This window comes from Macaca mulatta, chromosome 11, assembly GCF_049350105.2.
Source record: "Macaca mulatta isolate MMU2019108-1 chromosome 11, T2T-MMU8v2.0, whole genome shotgun sequence".
NCBI lineage: Eukaryota > Metazoa > Chordata > Mammalia > Primates > Cercopithecidae > Macaca > Macaca mulatta.
The window spans coordinates 119,658,540-119,676,812 of NC_133416.1; the positions used below are offsets into that span (position 1 = coordinate 119,658,540).

Consider the following 18,273-nt stretch of genomic DNA (forward strand, 5'->3'; position numbering starts at 1 on the left):
CGAAGGGCGGGGGCGGAGGAGGAGCGAGCCGGGCTGGGGGGCGGCTGCACAGTCTCCGGGATCCCCAGGCCTGGAGGGGGGTCTGTGCGCGGCCGGCTGGCTCTGCCCCGCGTCCGGTCCCGAGCGGGCCTCCCTCGGGCCAGCCCGATGTGACCGAGCCTAGTGGAGCTTGAGCAAGGAGCGGGTCCGTCGCGGAGCCGGAGGGCGGGAGGAACATGACATCGCGGAGGTGAGGAGCCCCGAGGGGCCCGGCCCGGGCCTCGGCCCGGCCCCCGCCGCATTCGGTCAGCCCCGTCCGGAAGGGGGCGCCCCGGCCGGGCTTCGGGCTCCCGCCCCGGATCGGGATTGGGGGCCAGTTCCCTCCTCGTCCCCTGTCCCTCCTCGGCCCGGGGGCCGGCCCCACCGCGCCCCCACCCCTTGGGTCCCCATTCATTTCCTGCCTCCCTGAGTTCCGGCTGCGGCAGCCCGGGGGATGCCCGTCAGGCCTGGGGCAGGTAGAGCCGCCTAGGGAACCACGGGCGCCAGCGGCCCGGCTCAGCGCCGCATTCCTGACCCATTGCCTCATGAGAATTGCCTCATGGTGATTCCGAAATAACCCTGCTCACTTGGGGAGGCTCCTTGGGACACGAGATGGGAGTTGCGCGGGGCCGGGCCCCCAGTGGTCTAGTCGTTCTGGGTCACTGTGCCACTTGCGTGCATTTGGGGTCTTAACGAAGGACCCCTGACCCTTTTATGTGCCCCTTTGTGTCTTCTTTTTCTCCCACCCCTCACGTGCCAGAAATGGAAAAACTGACTGTATCTGCAGCCACTAGAAGTATTTCCTTCCTTTGCGATATTCGCTTTGGGAGATGGAAAGGAAGGGAGCCGCATCTCGTTATTTAATCCTTCACTGCAACCTTAACAGTCAGGTCACTTTACTGGTACCCGTTTTATGGATGAGGAAACCGAGGCCCAGAAGCAACATGCTAGTAAATGACAAGATTTGAAACTAAGGAGAATTAGTGAGTTAATGAGATCCTTTGAAAGATCAGGGTAATATTACTACTAATAGCTAACATTTGCTTAATTCTGACGACAGCCCTCTCAGATGGCTACTATTATCCCCATTGTAAAGATGAGTAAACCGAGTTTCGGAGAGGTTAAGTAGATTGCTTAACCTCACAGCTAGTAGGTGGTGGAGACAGAATCCCTACTTTTAATCACTATGTTGCTTCTATTATTTTGTAACTATTGCTAACCACTTGTAAGCCTTAATTTTGTTGTCAAACAGTAGTGTGACTTGTTTTCAGATAATGATCCTGCTATTTTATATAATCACTCTATATACCACTCACACTTAAGACCCATTGTCTATTCTTTTCCATGGTTGTTCAATTATGGTCACTGTCTCAGACATTTAAAAAACGATTCAAGCTATTGAGGCTATTTGAATGAGATTTTTTTTTCTTTCTTTTTTTTTCTCTTTTTTTGAGACGGAGTCTCACTCTGTTAACAGCCCAGGCTGGAGTGCAGTGGCACGATCTCGGCTCACCACAACCTCCGCCTCCTAGGTTCAAGCGATTCTCCTGCCTCAACCTCCCAAGTAGCTGGGACTATCGGCATGCCACTATGCCTGGCTAATTTTTTTTTTTTTTTTTTTTGAGACGGAGTCATGCTCTGTCGCCCAGGCTGGAGTGCAGTGGCCGGATCTCAGCTCACTGCAAGCTCCGCCTCCCGGGTTCACGCCATTCTCCTGCCTCAGCCTCCCAAGTAGCTGGGACTACAGGCGCCCGCCACTTCGCCCTGCTAGTTTTTTGTATTTTTTAGTAGAGACGGGGTTTCACTGTGTTAGCCAGGATGGTCTCCATCTCCTGACCTCGTGATTCGCCCGTCTCGGCCTCCCAAAGTGCTGGGATTACAGGCTTGAGCCACTGCGCCCGGCCTAATTTTTTTTTTTGAAACAGAGTCTCGCTCTCTTGCCCAGGCTGGAGTGCCGTGGCGCAATCTCGGCTCACTACAAGCTCCGCCTTCTGGGTTCAAGCCATCCTCCTGCCTCAGCCTCTCAAGTAGCTGGGACTACAGGTGCCCGCCACGACGTCTGGCGAATGTTTTGTATTTTTAGTAGAGACGGGGTTTCACCATGTTAGCCGGGATGGTCTCGATCTCCTGACCCTGTGATCCGCCCGCCTCGGCCTCCCAAAGTGCTGGAATTACAAGCATGAGCCACCGTGCCCGGCCGAGTTTTGTATTTTTAGTAGAGACGGGGTTTCACTATGTTGGCCAGGTTGGTCTTAAACTCCTGACCTCGAGATCCGCCTGCCTCGGCCTCCCAAAGTGCTGGAATTACAGGCGTGAGCCACCGCACCCGGCCTGAATGAGATTTTTCAAAATATTAGGAATGTCTCCTCCAAACAGACCTGGCATGTTATTCTTACATGGATCTGGAATTTAAAAAGGGGAGAAAAAAGAAAACAGAACTCGTAGGAAGTGAGTGACTTGGACAGGTCTGTTGGCAAGTGCTTGCGGATCTGGGTAATATATAACTGCATTTCAACGGAACAGTGTATAGCCTCAAATGTTCTAATTCTTTAGGGAGCTTTTAAATAAACAGTTGTCTATTCTTTAATCTGTCTAATAGTCATTGAGCCTTTTGTTCCTGGTGTCTGCTCTTCCAGACAAGTAAGGATTTGCTGCTTTAGGGGGCTGAGGGTTGGGAAAAGATCTGTGTAGTAATAGACCCTACATTGTACAGTTTGTTAGTTTAGAAGCATGGAAGTGTGGGCATAGTCAAAGCAGCAAGTGGTAAAGATGACAGTTTGAAATGGAGTTGTTCCTTTTCCCCTCCAGCCCTGGTATTGTGTACCACCCAAAAAGCCAGATTATGAACATAATACACAGAATTTTGAATGATTTATCATTTTTTAGATTATAAGTCTGTTTTATTAACCAGCCTTACTGAGCTATAAATGACATGCAATTAAATGCATATATTTAAATGTACAATTTGATCAGTTTTGACATACATATACACTTGGGAAACCACCACCACAGTCAAGATAATGAACACATCTATTGTCCCTCGTAATTTTGCCTCATGTTTTTTGTAATCCCTCGTTTGTTCTTAGCCACTGTTCTGCTTTCTGTCACTATATATTAGTTTATATCTCCTAAAATTTTTTTGTTTTTTTAAAATTTTTAAATTGTTTGAATAGAGATGGGGTCTCACTGTGTTGCCCAGGGCAGTCTCAAACCCCTGGGTTCAAGCGATCCTCTCACCTTGGCCTACTGCAGTGTTGGGATTATAGGCGTGAGACACCCTGCCCAGCCCTAGAATTTTATTATTATTGTTATTATTATGTTTTTTTGAGATAGAGTCTCGCTTTGTTGCCCAGGCTGGAGTGCAGTGGTGCGATCACTGCAGCCTTGTTTTCCTAGGCTCAATCCATCCTTCCTCCTCAGCTTGCCGATTACTGGGACTACAAGTGTGCACCACCACACTCGGCTAATTTTTGTATTTTTTTGTAGAGACAGAGTTTTGCCAGGTTGGCTAGACTGGTCTCAAACTCCTGGGCTCAAACGATCTTCCTGCCTTGGCCTCCCAAAGTGCTGGGATTACAGGCATGATCCACTGTGTCTGGCCTTCAAATTACTTTAACCTAGTATTAATTCATTCAACAGGAAGTTAATGAGCCAGGCAGGATAAAGCAGTAAGATAGGAAAATATTGCTAGTTTCTTTCTTTCTTTCTTTCTTTTCTCTCTTTTTTTTTTTTGAGACGGAGTTTCACTCTTGTTACCCAGGCTGGAGTGCAATGGCACGATTTCGGCTCACCACAACCTCTGCCTCCCAAATTCAAGCGATTCTCCTGCCTCAGCCTCCCGAGTAGCTGGGATTACAGGCATGCGCCACCACGTCTGGCTAATTTTGTATTTTTAGTAGAGACAGGGTTTCTCCATGTTGGTCAGGCTGGTCTCGAACTCCTGACCTCAGGTGATCCACCCGCCTCAGCCTCCCAAAGTGCTGGGATTACAGGCATGAGCCATCGCGCCCAGCCAATATTGCTATTTTCATGGCTGAGAGAGAGCAGACAAACACATGACTAAATAGGATAATTTCAGGTAGTAATAAATTCTAGGAGGGAAAAAAATCCTACAGAAATGTGAGAATGGGAGAATGCAGTTAGTTTTGATAGGTGACCTGAATGACGATTAGTGGTCTGAATTTTGTTTTGCTTAATTATCAAAATAACTCCTTTTGGGTTAGACTTTTATATGCATCCAGTAATTAAAATGTAAGTATACTCAATGTACTGATATCTCTCAGCATCATAGGTAGGGAAACTAAGGCATTGAGCAATTAAGTGACTCCTTCCTTGATCATGTAGCAGTGATAGTACTGGGTTTAGATTTTGAGGTTGCTTCTCTGCCCTTCTCTGCCTTTGTGAAACCAACTGCCTGTATTTTCCAACTCTTCCTTCAGCATGTGGTACCTCCTTTACATCTGTTTTTGTTCCTCTGAAATCCATACGCGACGATGAGCTGAGAGGGGCAGAAAATTGAGCTTGTTCTGAGACTGGAGGCTTTTGGTTTATCTCTTGCAGGTCAAGTACATTTTGTCCTGGGCTCTCTCTGGTGGCCACGTTTGTTTATCTCCTGCAGGAGTAAATAAACTTGCCTTGCTGAAAACTAACAGTTCTGTGTCTTTCCAGTTGAAACTGGGATGTCTTTATTAACGTTAGGTCTCGATGTAAGGCCAAGTTTTTGGTTAGAGTTGCTCAAGTGCAGGGGCCGCTGCTAAGATGACTTATCCCTCATGTCCATGGTTAATGTGGAGACTGTTATGAGTGGCACATGATGCTGGAAAAGCAGAGCCAACTCATGTTTGTAATTGTTCCTAGCAGGCCGTGGTGTACTTTGTTAGGCAGCCACAGAACAATAGAGACACTCAGTTTATTCCCCTTCCCTCTGGGAAACAGACAGCACTTGCCATCCAACGCCAACGTTTTTAAGGAAGAAAGAGGCAAAAAGTGATGTTGGCAAGGTCTCTGGGTGTTATGGACCCCAACCAAGGATTGGAGACCCTGAAATGGATTCAGATGCCCTAAAATGCAGCCCAGTTCTTACTGTGAATTTTGGAGGACTTTGTGCCTTGAGCAAATGTGTATATCTGATGCTCTTTGACAACACTGAAATAGGAAAAATACTATCCATGTTCGTGAGGAGCACTGAATTTAGGGAGGGAGACAGACTTTTATGCCAGCATCAAATTAATTTGATAAAGCTAGTACCAAAATGAAATTTGAATTTTTTTTTTTTAAATAGAATCTCACTCCATCATCCAGGCTCAAGTGCAGTGATATAATCTTGGCCCACTGCAACCTGCACCTCTTTGGTTCAAACAATTCTTGTGCCTCAGCCTCCCAAGTAGCTGGGATTACAGGTGCATGCCACCAAGTCTGGCTAATTTTTATATTTTTAGTAGAGATGGGGTTTTACCATGTTGGCCAGGCTGGTCTCGAACTCCTGGCCTCAAGTAATCTGCCCACCTTGGCCTTCCAAAGGGCTGGGATTATAGACATGAGCTACCACACCAGCCTGAAATTGGAAATTTATTGGTATAGATTATACTGTTTAGAATGTATGTGTATATATGTATATTTGTATACTCATATAAACACAAAGACACATTGTATGTGTTTCTGTAATGTGTATATCTGTCTACACATGTATATACACATGCACAATGTGTTTTTTTTTTTTTTTTTTTTTTGAGACAGGGTCTTACCCTGTTGCCCAGGCTGGAGAGTGCCATGGCATAATCTTGGTTCACTGCAGCCTCGACCTCCTGGGCTCAAGTGATCCTCCCATCTCAGCCTCCTGAGTAGCTGGGACTGACTACAGGCACATGGCATCAAACTTGTCCAATTTTTCTATTTCTTTTGTAGAAATAGGGTCTTGCTATGTTGCCCAGGCTGGTCTCAAACTCCTGGGCTCAAGCTATCTGCCTGCCTTGGCCTTCCAGAGTGCTAGCATTACAGATGTGAACCACTGTACTTGGCCTTTACAATGTCTATTTTAAAGAAAATGGTTCAAGTTTTTATCATCTCACTGGCCCACTCTAATGGAATATCTATCCATCCATTGAAGAACTATTTATCATGGGGTAACTCTGTGCCAGGTACCGTGCTAGGCATTGAGTATTCCAGGTTTTAGGAAACAGCAAATGCAAAAGTGCTGAAGTGGGAGAAGATCTTGGAGTGATTGAAGACTGGGAGAGAGCACATGTGGGAACTGTGAGGCTGGGAAGATGGGAGGTAGGTGGGAGCAGACCACACAGGGATTCTTAATGTCTTTAGTGTCATGTGGACCATGGAGAGGAGTGCAGATTGTATTTTTAGAGCAATGCAAAATCATAGAAGGATGTGATCAGGGGAGTGGCATGAGCTGATCTATTTTAAAATATTTCTCTGGCTGCTGTGAAGGAAGGATTGTAGGAGGCAGGAGTAGATTCAGGGAGATGAGACAAGTGATGAGAGAGGCTTTGAACTTGGGTAGAAGTAGTTTGTGGAAAGTCTTTTTTGGAGGTAGTTTTTGTTTATTGTCTTGTCATCAAAGCAGAGATGCTGACCAATGAAACTCCATGAGAAAATAGTGATTTATAAAGACATAGCTATGCACTACCATTAAAAAGCTGCTTTAAAAAAAAAAAAAAGATAAAAAGCTGCTTTAACAATTTTTTTTTTTTTTTTTTTTTTTTTTTTTTTTTTTTTTAGACGGAGTCTTACTCTGTCACCCAGGCTGGAGTGCAGTGGCCCAATCTTGGCTCACTGCAAGCTCCGCCTCCCAGGTTCATGCCATTCTCCTGTCTCAGCCTCCCAAGTAGCTGGGACTACAGGTGGCTGCCACCACGCCTGGCTAATTTTTTGTATTTTTAGTAGAGACGGGGTTTCACTGTGTTAGCCAGGATGGTCTTGATCTCCTGACCTCGTGATCCGCCCGCCTCGGCCTCCCAAAGTGCTGGGATTACAGGCGTGAGCCACCGCGCCCGGCTTTTTTTTTTTTTGAGATGGGGTCTTACTCTGTCACCCAGGCTCACGACCTCAGCTCACTGCAACCTCTGCCTGCCAGGCTCAAGTGATTCTCCCACCTCAGTCTCCCAAGTGGCTGGGACTGCAGGCACATGCCACCATGTCTGGCTAATTGTGTGTGTGTGTGTGTGTGTGTGTATGTGTGTGTAGAGGTGGGGTTTTGCCATGTTGCCCAGGCTGGTCTCAAACTCCTGAGCTCAGGCGATCCACCCGCCTCGGCCTCCAAAGTGTTGGAGATTACAGACGTGAGCCACTGCGCCCTGCCTAACAACTTCAAAAAAATTTTTACATTCAGTAGGATATTTATTGCATTATTGTTGGTGATGGCAAAATGTTGGAGACAGCTGAAATGTTCATCAATGGTGGGCTAGTTAAATGAAATACAGTGTAGCATGCATTAGAACACTTTTCAAGAATTTAACTTTTTTGTAGCCTTTTACTTATGATACTTGTCCCTATTGACCCCTTTTTTTTTCTGCATAACTTACTCTCTTACTATAGAATATTAAAATTTAATTAGATTAGAAATGAGGAATATTCTTCTAATCTGTAGAAAGTAACAAACTATAAACTTACTCCCCAAGAACAAATAAAATAATTTTTTTGGAGTAGCAGGTAAGAAAGATATAAATTTATATGCATATAAGAAACTGAAATTAGACTTCATACATTTAAAGGTTACAAATGCAGTTTTGTTACGTGAATCTATTGTCCAGCATTGAAGTCTGGGCTTTTAGTGTACCATCACCTGAATAATGTAAATTATACCCATTAAGTAATTTCTCATCCCTCAAACCGCTCCCACCCTGAAATTAGACTTTGGATCCCTAGTTTAAATTTCACCCCTCTTTTTTTTGAGACAAGGTCTAAATTATACCCATTAAGTAATTTCTCATCCCTCAAACCACTCCCACCCTGAAATTAGACTTTGGATCCCTAGTTTAAATTTCACCCCTCTTTTTTTTGAGACAAGGTCTCACTCTGTCACCCAGGTTAGAGGGTGATGTTGCAATCATAGCTTACTGTAGCCTCAACCTCCTGGGCTCAAGGGATACACCCTCCTCAGCCTCCTGAATAGCTGGAACTGCAGGCGTGCACCACCACATTCGGCTAATTTTTTTGATTTTTTATAGAGATGAGGTCTGAACTCCTGGGCTCAAGCGATTCTCCCCAAGTGCTGGGATTACAGGTGTGGGCTGCTGCCCCCCGCCTAAACCTCCTTTCTCAGTATAGCAGCCTTGAGATGAAGTTCCTGAAATTACTGGCCAGCTTGACTGTTTCCCCACATCACTGGGGGAGGGGGATGCATAGATAAAATATTCAGCATCATTGTATTTTCTTTTTGTTTCATCAGCATCTTTTTTAAAAACTCACTTGACATAAGTCCCGAGCCTTTGCAGATCTGCATTCAGATTTCGGGTGTGATTTCCTGGCAAATAGTTCAGGTTTGTAAACTCTTTTTTTTTTTTTTTTGATACAGAGTTTCACTCTTGTAGGGCAGGCTAGAGTGCAGTGGCACCGTCTTGCCTCACTGCAACCTCTCTGCCCCACTGATTAACCTGATTCTCCTGCTTCAGCCTCCTGAATAGCTGGGATTACAGGCATGTGCCACCACACCTGGGTAATTTTTGTATTTTTAGTAGAGACAGGGTTTCGCCATGTTGGCCAGGCTGGTCTTGAACTCCTGACTTCAGGTGATCTACCTGCCTTGGCCTCCCAAAGTGATGGGATTACGGGCGTGAGCCGCCACACCTGGCCAAAACTTTTTTTTTTTTCCTCTCTTTTTGTTGCTGAGAAATGTAAACTCTTACAGACAGGAATTATGGAATTATGTCTTCCTTTTTTTTTTTTTTTTTTTTTTTTTGAGACGGAGTCTCGCTGTGTCGCCCGGGCTGGAGTGCAGTGGCCAGATCTCAGCTCACTGCAAGCTCCGCCTCCCGGGTTTACGCCATTCTCCTGCCTCAGCCTCCTGTGTAGCTGGGACTATAGGCGCCCGCCACCTCGCCCGGCTAGTTTTTTTTTGTATTTTTTAGTAGAGACGGGGTTTCACCGTGTTAGCCAGGATGGTCTTGATCTCCTGACCTCGTGATCCACCCGTCTTGGCCTCCCAAAGTGCTGGGATTACAGGCTTGAGCCACCGCGCCCGGCCGTCTTCCATTTTTTAAAACCCACTTAACACAGGGGTCATGTGTAATAGGCCCTGGAGCTTATTTTAGACATTGATTTGAGGCTCTTTTCCCCAATTGCTGGTGTGTGTGTGTGTGTGTGTGTGTGTGTGTGTCTTTCTGTGAAATGAGTGGTACCTACCTGGGCTGTATTATGACCTTATTATCTTTTAAAATTTATTTTATTTTATTTTTGTAATTACGAGGTCTCACTATGTTGCTCAGGCTGGGCTTGAACTCTGGGGCTCAACCAATCCTCCCTCCTTGGACTCCCAGAGTGCTGAGATTACAGGTGTGAGCCACTGCACCTGGCCAGTGATCCTTAATAAATAATAGACAATGGTCAGGCGCGGTGGCTCATACCTGTAATACCAGTACTTTGGGGGGCTGAGGCTGGCAGGTCACCTGAGCTGAGGAGTTCAAGACCAGCCTGGGCAACATGGGCGAAACCCTGTCTCTACAGAAAATACAAAAATTAGCCAGGCGTGGTGGTGCATGCCTGTAGTTCCAGCCACTTGGGAGGTTGAGACAGGAGAATTGCTTGAACCTGGGAGGTAGAGGTTGCAGTGAGCCGAGATCATGTCATTGAACTCCAGCCTGGGTGACAGAGTGAGACCTTGTCTCAAAAAAATATATAGATATAGATATAGATAATGCTAGATGATGGCTGGTTAGAAGGGATTGTCGGGAGCTGGCAGGTTTTGCAGGTGTTAGAATGAGCAAGATGAGGAGAAGGATGCTTACTTCCCTCTCCTCGTAACTCTTTCTCTACCCCCTCCCTTCAGTGTTTTTTTATTTTTATATTTATTTATTTATTTTTTTTGAGACAAGGTCTTGCTCTGTCACCCACACTGGATTGCAATGATGCAAGCATAGCTCATCAAAGCTCAAACTCCTGGGCTCAAGTGATCCTCTTGCCTCAGCCTCCCGAGTAACTGGGGCCACAGGTGCATACAACTATGCCCAGCTAAGTTTTTCATTTTTTATAGAGATGGGGTCTTGCTATGTTGCCCAGGCTGGTCTTGCGCTCCTAGCTCAAGTGATTCTCATGCCTCAGTTTCCCAAAGTGTTGGCATTGTAGGCATAAGCCACTGTGCCTAGCCCATCAGTGTCTTTTCATCCTTTACTCCTATCAAAATTCATTCACTCAGCAGCCATTGATCAAGTGCCTACTATATAAATGGTGAGGACTGAACATTTATTTGTCTCTTCTCATCTTATCTGGACCCTCTGTGTCAATTGTAATTAACTGTAATCATTCTGTATTAATTGTAATAAAGTTGATAAACTCAAATGAGGCCATACTGATTTGCCATTTCCCCTCCTCCCAGGTTATATGGATGTACTTACATTGCAGTTTTCATTTATTGGTTCGGTTTGTAAACTAAATCCTATTGTGTCAAATTATGCTAGGTGTGAGATGGTCAAGATATGTGTTGTCTTTTTTTTTTTTTTGCCTCACTTACTAATATTACAAGTGCTTATAACGTTTGAGGCTGGCCCTACATAAAGATTTTTATTAATTCCACTGTTCTTTATCTTCCCTTACTAAGTTCTCAGGGTCGAATTAACTCTAACTGCTCCTTACTCTAGTGATAAGCAAGTTGCAAATCACAAAATTGTCAGTGATTGAATACACGTATTAAACCTGTAACCAGGAAGCATTTTGGTAATTATGAATACTTTTTGGAAAAAAAAAAAAAGCTATGGAAGGAAGTTTAAAATCTACTAAAGCTCAAGTAGATGGTCATGGAATAGCCATTTCAATTTCTAACTATATATTTTTTATTTATTTATTTTTGAGATGGAGTTTTGCTCCTGTTTCCAGGCTGGAGTGCAATGGTGTGATCTCAGCTCACTGCAACCTCTGCCTCCTGGGTTCAAGCTATTATCCTGCCTCAGCCTCTCGAGTAGTTGGGATTATAGGCATGTGCCACCACACCAGGCTAATTTTGTATAGAGATGGGGTTTCTCCACGTTGGTCAGGCTGGTCTTGAACTCCTGACCACAGGTGATCTGCCCTCCTTGACTTCCCAAAGTGCTGGGATTACAAGTGTGAGCCACCATGTCCAGCCTCTAACTATTGCTTGAAATAATGTAGAGACAGTTCCAGAGCCATGAAGAAGTATATGAAAAAGCAGTGTTAACTTAAATGATATACATGTCACAATTGCCTATGTGAAACTAACAAAATTATGCATGAGAAGTATCTATCCTGCATAACATCCACTAATAATAATAATGATAATAATAGTGAAAACTAATGTTTATTAAGTCCTTACTGTCTCCAGCCTCTGTGCTAAATACTGGTTACTAAGTTTCCCTGAAAATACTATTCTCATCTGTTTGTTCTTAATAACAGGATAGCATAATTATAAGTTGTAAATGAAATAATACAGTTTATTTAATAAAAGGGTAAAGGAGAAGACCACCTACCTTATCTTCTGTTGCTGATCTAGCTGATGGATGTAGGTGGTGTTTACCTAGTTTCACCTTTGGCAGTTGAAACTACTTTTTTTTTTTTTTTTTTTTTGAGACGGAGTCTTGCTCTGTCGCCCAGGCTGGAGTGCAGTGGCCGGATCTCAGCTCACTGCAAGCTCTGCCTCCCGGGTTCACGCCATTCTCCTGCCTCAGCCTCCCGAGTAGCTGGGACTACAGGCGCCCGCCACCGCGCCCAGCTAGTTTTTTGTATTTTTTTTTTAGTAGAGACGGGGTTTCACCGTTTTAGCCAGGATGGTCTCGATCTCCTGACCTCATGATCCGCCCGTCTCGGCCTCCCAAAGTGCTGGAATTACAGGCTTGAGCCACCGCGCCCGGCCGAAACTACTTTTTTTTTTTAAGAGACAGGGTGGGCCAGGTGCAGTGGCTCATGCCTCCTGTAATCCCAGCACTTTGGGAGGCCGAGGCGGGCAGATCACTTGAGGTCAGGAGTTTGAGACCATGGCCAACATGGTGAAACCCTGTCTCTACTGAAAATACAGGAAGATTAGCTGGGTGTAGTGGTACATGCCTGTAATTCCAGCTACTTGGGAGGCTGAGGCAGGAGAATCGCTTGAATCCGGGAGTGGAGGTTGCAGTGAGCTGAGATTGTGCTACTGTGCTCCAGCCTGGGTGCCAGAGCGAGACTCCATCTCAAAAAAAAAAACAACAAAAAAACAAAAAAGAAATTTTTAGAAATATGAGATAAGAGCAAGCACAAGGGTATTTAAAAAAAGAAATTTTTAGAAATAAATAGCAGAATGTAGTAGTGAAAAGTTTGATTTCTCAAGTCTGCTTTGCACACAGTCACGTGGCAAACATTCAGTAAGTATAGCTGTAATTTTAACTGCTGTAATGTATCATAGCCAACATATTACATTTATCTTTTTTGAGACAGAGTCTTGCTGTGTTGCCCGGGCTGGAGTGCAGTGGTACCATCTCAGCTCACTGAAACCTCCGTCTCCTGAGTTCAAGTGATTCTTGTGCCTCAGCCTCTCAAGTAGCTGGGATTACAGTTACATGCCACCACACCCAGCTAATTTTTGCATTTTTAGTAGAGATGGGGTTTCACCATGTTGGTCAGGCTGGTCTTGAATTCCTGACTTCAGGTGATCTGCCTGCCTCAGCCTCCCAAAGTGCTGGGATTAAAGGTGTGAGCCACCATGCCTGGCCATATATTGCTTTTTTCTTATTATCAGAGCCAGTTCATAATTGTGGAAAAATTAGTGTTTGTAACAATATAAGTATGGATAAATCATCTTTTTTATTTTGTGATTCGTATAGGTTTGTTGTTGTTTTGTTTTTATCTTGAGACAGGGTCTTGGTCTATCACCCAGCCTGGAGTGTAATGGCACAGTCATGGCTTACTGCAGCCTCACATGCTTGGGCTCAAGCAATCCTTCCATCTCAGCCTCTAAAGTAAATGGGACCACAGATGTGGGCCACCATGCCTGGGTAATTAAAAAACATTTTTTTTTTTTCTAGAGACGAGGTCTCACTATGTTGCCCAGGCTGGTCTCAAACCTTTGGCCTCTGCCTCAGCCTTTAGAGTAGCTATGACTATAGGCATGTGCCATCACCCAGCTAATTAAATTTTTTTTTTTTTTCTGGAGATGAGGTCTTACTTTGTTACCCAGACTGCAAGTTAGTTTCAGATATCAACATTTGGTGTTTCCAAATGCATGGGGAGGCTTTGGGGCAAGTTTTTGGCTCATATGCATAGGTGCCCTAGACATTCACTTTGGAAATTCTTATTAAAATGACTACAGTAGCATTCAGATAGGGAAAAATATCCTTGTCATCACCACCGATTGGGTGAGAAGAGACTGTGTATTAAAAACAATGACCATCTTTTTGCCACATAAAGAGCTGGTGGGACCAGTTTGAAGAGGGCTTTGTCAGCTACCTTCTGCCTCTTCCTCTTGAGTACGTGGAAGTTGGAGTCATCCTTGACAGCCTCCTGTTGACACCACCCACGTCACAGATGTGAAACTGTGTGGATGTAGGAGAGGGTAGTGATGGGGCTCACCCCAAGATTGCTCTTCCTTCCCTTCTGGCCACAAATGTTTAGTAAGGAACTGCTCTGTATTAACCATTTGCTAGGGGCTGCGGTTACGGTGGTGAAGAAATAGACATGTTCCTACTCGGGAGGCTGAGGTGGGAGGATTGCTTGAGCCCAGGAGTTGGAGCTGCAGTGAGCCATGATCACGCCACTGCGCTCCAGCCTGGGGGCAGAACGAGACCTTATCTCTAAAAAACAATAAAAGAAATAGACATGTCCTTTGCCCTCATGGAACTGCCAGTCTAGCCTTCAACCTGGAGGCTGTAGAAATGTGTGATTAGATGCTATGTTGCTATGTTGAGTATCACCCCTGAGAAGCAGGGGGTTTGTTGAGAAGGTAGGATGGGGGATCTGACGGTGGGACCACCAGAGGGAAAAGCACATGTAAAAGTCACATGTGGCAATTGGAGGAAATCGGAGACGTGATCAGAGAACCAGAGTCAACCAGGGGCCATGCTGTGCAGGGTCCCATTAAGGTCTGTGACTTTATTCTAAATGTTTTCTTCCGGATAACATCTAAATTTCTAGTTGCAAAGGTGAAACTCCAAGGGCGGGTTCTGTGCTAAGCATTTTCCATGTATTAATTAATTTCTACCACACAACACTGCTGTGAATTAAGACAGTTTCTAAGCATGGCAAGAAACCCAGAAATCATAATGGAAAAATCTGATAAATTTAACTATGCCAACATGAACCTCTGTAGGAAAAAAAAATGCCACAGACTAAAAAGGGGGGCAAAAGAAAAACCCAAAAAAAACGGAGACAAATATTTGCAACACATACAGTAAAGGGTAATATTCTAGTTATATCAAGAACTACAAATCAATAAGAAAAAAATCTAATAGGAAATGAGCAACAACAAACTGACAACTCATAGAAAAGGAAAAACAAGTGGTCTGAAAACATGAAAAAGTGCTCAGTCTTACAAAGAAATGCAAACTAACATGGCATCATTTTCCATTGATCAGATAGACAAAGATGAAAGAGTCTGGTAATATATGCAGTATTGGCACAAGTGAGGGAACACAGCAGATTTCACACTGTATGCCCATTCAGACCAGCACCTTATTTTGAGGGTGGTCTGACAATATTTGTCAAAATAAAAAAATTATATACAGTCATGTGCCACATAATGATGGTTCAGTTGATGATGGACGGCATACATAATGGTGGTCCCATAAGAATATAATGGGCTGGGCGCGGTGGCTCTCGCCTGTAATCCCAGCACTTTGGGAGGCCGAGGTGGGCGGATTGTCTGAAGTCAGGAGTTTGAGGCCAGCGTGGCCAACATGGTAAAACCCTATCTCAACTAAAAACATACAAAAAAAATTAGCCGGGTGTGGTGGCGGGTACCTGTAATCCCAGCTACTCAGGAGGCTGAGGCAGGAGAATTGCTTGAACCTGGGAGGCGGAGGTTGCAGTGAGGTGAGATCGGGCCACTGCACTACAGTCTAGACGACAAGGCAAGACTCCATCTCAAAAAAAAAAAAAAAAAAAAGGAATATAATGGACCGGGCCATGGTGGCTCACATCTGTAATCGCAGCACTTTGGTAGGCCAGGCAGGAGAATCTTTTGAACTTAGGAGTTTGAGACCAGTGGGGACAACATAGCAAAACCCCATCTCAAAAAAAAAAAGAAAAGATTATAATGGAGCTGTCCTGTATAGACATACCATTTTTAACCTTTTTTTTTTTGGAGATGGAATCTTGCTGTGTCACCTAGGCTGGGGTATAGTGGCGTGATCTGGGTTCACTGAAACCTCCATCTCCTGGGTTCAAGTGATTCTCCTACCTCAGCTTCCTGGGTAGCTAGGACTGCAGGTGCACGCCACCAAGCCTGGCTAATTTTTGTATATTTAGTAGAGATGGGGTTTCACCATGTTGGCCAGGCTGGTCTTGAACTCCTGACCTCGAGTGATCCACCTGCCTCAGCCTCCCAAAGTGCTGGGATTACAGGTGTGAGCCACTGCATCTGGCCACCATTTTTAACCTTTTATATCATATTTAAACTGTACCTTTTCTATGTATGGATGTGTTCAGATACACAAATACCATTGTGTTACAGTTAACTACAGTATTCAGTACAGTAGCATGCTGTACAGGTGTGTAGCCTAGGAGCAATAGGTTATACCATATAGCCCAGGTGTGCAGTAGGCTCTGCCATCTAGTTTGTGTAAGTACACTTCATGATGTTTGCACAATGACGAAATCACCTAATGATGCATTTCTCAGAACATATTCCTGATGTTAAGCAATACATGATCGTATCTTGAGAAAGCCATTTTATTTCTAAAACTTTAATGTTACAGATTTATTTGTAAAAGTATGTAAAAATGATTGTGAAGGATATGTTCTGCTGCATTATTTGTAATAACAAAAAACCAGAGGATAACATAAATGTCCTATAAGAAGGGTCAGATTATGGATGGCACATTCATACAACGGGGTATTATGTAGCCATTGAAAAAAAGGGTACTGGCTGGGCGCAGTGGCTCATGCCTATAATCTCAACTCTTTGGGTGGCCAAAGAAGGAGGATTGCTTGAAGCCAGGAGCTTGGGGCCAGCCTGGGCAACATAGCAAGACCCTATCTCTACAAAGGAAAAATAAAAAAATTAGCCAGGTTTGGTCTCAGCTACTGAGGAGGCTGAGATCGGAGGGATCGCTTGTGCCTGGCAGGTTGAGGCTGTAGTGAGCCATGATTGTGCCACTGCACTCCAGGCTGGGAGATAGAGTGAGACCCTATCTCAAAAAAAAAAAAAATACCCCCCCATAAAATGTTAAGAAGTCCTGGATGTGGGCCAGGTATGGTGGCTCACACGTGTAATCCCAACACTTTGGGAGGCATTGCCAGGAGGACTGAGGCCAGGAGTTCGAGACCAGGCAGAGCAAGATAGCAAGACTCCATTTCTACAAAAAATAAAAAAATTATTTGGGCATAGTGGTGCATTCCTGTAGTCCCAGCTACTCAGGAGGCTGAGGTGGGAGGATTGCTTGAGGCTGGGAGGTTGAGGCAGCAGTGAGCCATGATCACACCTCTGCATTCCAACCTGTGCAACCTGTCTAAAAACAACAACAAAAAAACCCCAACACAGTAATGATATAGAAAGATCTACAGTCAGGTGCGGTGGCTCACGCCTGTAATCCCAGTACTTTAGGAGGCTGAGGCGGGCAGATCACAAGATCAAGAGATCAAGACCATCCTGGCCAACATGGTGAAACCTGGTCTCTACTAAAAATACAAAAATTAGCTGGGCATGGTGGCATGCACCTGTAGTGCCAGCTACTCAGGAGGCTGAGGTAGGAGAGTTGCTTGAACCTGGGAGGTAGAGATTGCAGTGAGCCAAGATCCCACCACTGCATTCCAGCCTGGCAAGAGAGCAAGACTCCATTTCAAAAAAAAGAAACAAAAAAAAAAAAAAAAAAAAAAAAGAAAGATTTTCAAGTTGTAGTATGTGAAAAAATCAGAGTGTAAAACAAGAGAATCCCATTTCTGTGTGTGTCAAGTGTGTCTCACACAGACACAGAGGGAGTGTGTATATGCACATGCACATTTATGTCAGTGTATATATGTATACATACAAGGCTGTGGGTTGGTTTGTTTGTTTTTTTTGAGAAAGTCTCTGTTGCCCAGGCTGGAGTGCAGTGGCGTGATCTTGGCTCACTGCAACCTTCACCTGCTAGGTTCAAGTGATTCTTGTGCCTCAGCCTCCCAAGTAGCTGGGACTACAGGCACGCACCACCATGCCCAGTTAATTTTTGTATTTTTGGTAGAGATGGGGTTTCATCATGTTGCCCAGGCTGATCTGGAACTCCTGGCCTCAAGTGATCTGCCCGCCTTGGCCTCCTAAAATGCTGTTGCCCAGGCTGGAGCTCAGTGGCACAATCACAGCTCATTGCAACCCGACATCCCAGGCTCAGGCAATCTTTCCATCTCAGCTTCCCAAGTAACTGGGACTGCAAGTGTGTGCCATCAATGCCCCACCAATTTTTAAATTTTTTGTAGAGACAGGGTCTCCTTACGTTACCCAGGCTGATCGTGAACTCCTGGCCTCAAGCAATCCTTCCACCTCAGCATCCCAAACTGCTGGGATTACAGGTGTGAGCCACCTTGCCCCGCCCTGTACAAAGATCTTCATAAAAGCAGTTAATAATAGTATGTTTGAGGCTGCCATCACAGGGGTGAGGTCAAGGACAAATATGATAAATTCTTTTAGAATCTATTTTTAAAAAAGAAGAGATGACAGTGGTGACAGGGAACAGATAAGCAGGTAGATTGTGTGGGCCTAGGCTATTTAACTGGTGGTTAAAAAGAAGCAACTGCTGAGCCTGCTGTATTTCATTTAATGGGGACTAGTAGAGCAACAGCCAGAAATTCTTCACTTCCCATCCAAGAGAGGCAAAAGTTATTTTCCCTTCAATAATAACCTGGGAACTGTAGGATTAAGGTGTTTTTTTTAAATGCTACAATATAGCTACCAGTATAATTTAAAATAATTAGGAT

General features: G+C 44.6%; 1 protein-coding gene and 1 long non-coding RNA gene across 10 annotated transcripts in view; one reads left to right on the top strand and one right to left on the bottom strand.

Moving 5' to 3' along the window:
• Positions 1–29: 29 nt before the first annotated feature.
• PTPN11 (protein tyrosine phosphatase non-receptor type 11) overlaps positions 30–18,273 on the top strand; it is a 116,441-nt gene continuing 98,197 nt past the window's right edge. For 8 of the 9 annotated variants that reach the window (XR_013400598.1, XR_013400600.1, XR_013400599.1 and 5 more), the window contains exon 1: positions 51–229. Coding sequence is in view for 3 of the 9 variants with exons in the window: in XM_077952848.1 (XP_077808974.1) it covers positions 216–229 (14 nt within the window). In the remaining 6 variants the exon portion in view is untranslated. 9 annotated transcript variants of the gene reach the window in all.
• On the bottom strand, positions 57–16,826 carry LOC144333101 (uncharacterized). The gene is made up of 2 exons (XR_013401459.1): positions 16,481–16,826; positions 57–1,501 (listed from the first exon to the last, which is right to left on the bottom strand). It is a non-coding gene; the product is annotated as an uncharacterized LOC144333101 (long non-coding RNA).